General features: G+C 62.9%; 1 protein-coding gene across 1 annotated transcript in view; it reads left to right on the top strand.

Annotated features, from left to right (window-relative positions):
• The window catches only part of CHRNB2 (cholinergic receptor nicotinic beta 2 subunit), an 8,677-nt gene extending 5,430 nt beyond the window's left edge, over positions 1–3,247 (top strand). The window contains exon 6 of the mRNA XM_040452784.1: positions 1,909–3,247. Within this exon, the coding sequence (XP_040308718.1) occupies positions 1,909–2,079 (171 nt within the window). The 3' untranslated portion in view covers positions 2,080–3,247. The remainder of the gene's footprint in view (positions 1–1,908) is intronic.

The raw sequence follows: 3,247 nt of genomic DNA, 5'->3' as shown, positions 1-3,247 counted from the left end.
CTATCCCTTAACCCCCCCCCCCCCCCCCCCCCCCCCCCCCCCGTATCCAAACCGGCACACATCCTGTCCCGTGAGCACAGACTCCAAAATCCTTCTCGGCATCTGTACTCTATTGCCCTGGCTGGAGGCCTGGCCCAGGGCAGGGTCTCCTAGGTGTCTCCCTAAGTCAGCTGCTCCATCCAGATACACAGTATCTCCTTATGTGGTACCTTGTCTCCCTGGCTCGGGTCCTTGGGTCATCTGGCTGACTAGCCTAAGCAAGCCAAGCTCTGTGTTACCTCAGGACCTTTGCACACCTCTCTCCGCCTGGAATGCCCTTTCTTTTTACTGAGACGTCTGTAGCTCATGCTGCTTTTGCTCTCAGTGTCGTGAATCCAAGCTCCAGGTTGGGTGTGGAGCCTACTTAATAAGAAAGTCTTTTAAAAAGTCTATTACTATTATTAATCTTTGTTCTCCTGTTTGAGAGTAAGTTGCGGACACTGTGACCCTTTATCCCAAGTACTTCAGGGTGTCTGTCCTGAGACCAGAGATACCGTCTCGCACAACCAGGGTCAGTGATCAAATTCAGGAAATTTAGAATTAATATATCATCTTAATCTGATATGAAGCCCATGTTAAAATTTTCCCAATTTTCTCAGTGATGGTCTCTCTGTAGCACTTTCCCACCCCAGTCCAGGAGCTCAAGCTGCACTTCGTTGTCCTGTTTCTTTTTCTTCGATCTGCAGCAGTTTCTCAGCTTTGTTTTTCATGGCATCAACATTTGGGAGGATACGGGCGGAAGGTCCCGGTTTGGGTTTGTCTGATTGTTTCTTTCTTCACTGCGTTCCTGCCACAGCCACGTCCTTCCCGCTTCTCACGTGACCTTAAACGTCATTTCCTCAAAGAGGCCGTCCCAGATCCCACCTGAGATTGTGTGTCTGTCCTTTGTTTCCCATGAGGGCGGCCGGTGCGTGGCCACCCCATCCCGCCTGTCTGCACCCTCAGCCACAGCCTGTGTTTGTCTCGCTCTCAGTCATACCCCAGGGCTTGGTGCCGGGTGCACAGTAGGCACAGGTGTGACAGGGGAGCCAGTGCTCAAGCTGCCTCCTTCCCAGGCCCCCGGGGGAGCGGGTGCAAAGGCCCCGACGCAGACCGGGTGGAGCGGCTCTGAGGGGAGCCCGGCCCTTCATGCAGGCCCCGTGGCAGCGGTCGGACCCAGGGGTTATTCTCTTTCTGACCGATTTGGTCCCATCTGGGGACCAGTCCTCACCCTCGGGCCCGCGTGCCGGAGGTGGTGCTGCGGGATGGGGCTCCCCCGGCGGCCGCGAAGAGCGAGGCCCGCAGAGGCAGCGTTCGCTGGCACTCTGTTGCAGACGCTGGGGTTACACGACGGATCAGATAGGGTCCTTGCGGTTTAGGACCTCCCCGCTGGCTGGGGTGGGGGTGGGGGCAGACGTGCAAATCCAAGTGGGGACACAGTGCAGGAAAAATACCGTGGAGGAGATGTGCACACAGTGTCCAGGGGGATGGTGTTCACTCTGAGCAGGAGTAACAGGGAAGAGCACTTCGTACAAGAGGCAACATTCGTACAAGAGGCAACATCCGATTTGGGCTTTAAAGGATGTGTAGGAGTTCGCCAGGCAGAGAAGGGAAGACCAGGATTCTAGACAGAAAGGAGGCTCGAGGCACAGAGCCTTGAGAGCACGACTTAGGCTTTGGTGAGTGTGGCTTGCGAGGCGGCGGGCGACGGTGCCCTCGGGAGGTCACTGGCACCCTTGGGAGCGTGGACGGGCCGCTAGAGGCTTCTGAGCAGGGCAGCTTTGGAAAAGTCAGTCTGGGGTCATGGAGGGAGAGGGGGGTGTGTGCGTGTAGTGAGACCTGCTTATACCTCTTCCCTCTCGCCCCACGGCCCCCTGCCCCTCCGTCCAGGTGAGCGAGGACTGGAAGTACGTCGCCATGGTGATCGACCGTCTCTTCCTGTGGATCTTTGTCTTCGTCTGTGTTTCCGGCACCATCGGCATGTTCCTGCAGCCTCTCTTCCAGAACTTCTCCGCTGCCGCCTTCCTGCACGCGGACCGCTCGGCGCCCAGCTCCAAGTGAGGCCCTCCCTGGCCCGCGCTCCTTCGGCTCCTTTGCCCGTGCCCTCTGTTGCCAGCAGTTGGGGCGGAGGTGGGACAAGGGAGCTGGGGGCGGGGAGGGGGGGAGGCTGCCGCGGATCCATTCTTTCCCGCCCCCCCCCCCCGGGCCCCTCCCCAGCACCTGTGGCGGCACACGGCGGCCGGCCTGTCCCCTTGCACCGGCCAGGCAGGCTGGTGGGGCACGAAGGCTGACGAGGGAGAATGGGGATGTGGGCCTTCCACGCCGAGGGAGGAGTGGCAGGGGAGGGGCCGGGTCGGGGCAGGGCGGCAGGGTGGGGCCGACTCCGGCCGACCTGATGGAGGGCCACCGGGCCTTTCGGGCGCAGGGAGGGAGGGGCCGGGGGTGGGCCTGAGTGTGGCCCGATGGGTGGACAGCGCCTGGGCTGGGGCGTCTGCGGGGGGGGGGGGGGGGCCCCCCCGGTCGCTGGGGCCGGATTCCGGGGGGGGGTGGCCTCCAGCCCAGCCCCACAGCCCTCCGCTCCTAAGGGGCCCCGGAGCCCCAGCTCCCTCTGCACCCCTTCCTTGCTCAGGCCAGGGTGTGGGGGGCAAGGCTGGGTATCGGGGGAGCCTCTGAGTTCTGAGGGTGCGCAGTGCGAGCTCGCCGGCTGCTTCTGGCCCCCTGAACCGACCGGGCGTTTGGAGTCAGGAAACCAAAGCTGTCGGCTTTAAGCTGACCCAGCCTCTGTGCCCTCCGCAGAGGGCGCCGGGCAGGAAGCGGTGGCGCCACCCCAGCCCTCCCCCGCCGGCCAGACCCGAGCTGGGGTGAGGCACGCCGCGTTGCCGCCTCCGGCTCCTCACGGGGCATGGTCTTTGCCTCTGTCCCTGGGCCCCCGGAGGCCGTGTTCGCTCCCTGCTCCCAGCGACCAGCTGGGGAACCCCTGGCCTCTCAGCCCCGTCAACAGGCCTCCGATGGGCCTCCTGCCCCCATCCCTGCCGTGTGAGTGGCTCCGATTTGCGGTCCCAGCCCGTCCTCGGTGCCACGGAGGGGTCAGTCCGCCCGGCGTAGCCAAAGGGCCGGGCTCAGTGTGGATTCCAGTCCTGGCCCACCACCTGCTCGCTCAGCCACGGGAACAAGTCTGTTCGCCCTGCTGGGCCTCGGAGCCCTCATCTCCACCATGGGGGCGGGACTG

The sequence above is a fragment of the Herpailurus yagouaroundi genome, unplaced genomic scaffold (genome assembly GCF_014898765.1).
Source record: "Herpailurus yagouaroundi ecotype Mexico unplaced genomic scaffold, PumYag 207, whole genome shotgun sequence".
In the NCBI taxonomy this organism is placed as follows: Eukaryota; Metazoa; Chordata; class Mammalia; order Carnivora; family Felidae; genus Herpailurus; species Herpailurus yagouaroundi.
The sequence above is the reverse complement of the archived record's forward strand: the minus strand, read 5'-3'. Positions and strand labels throughout refer to the sequence as shown.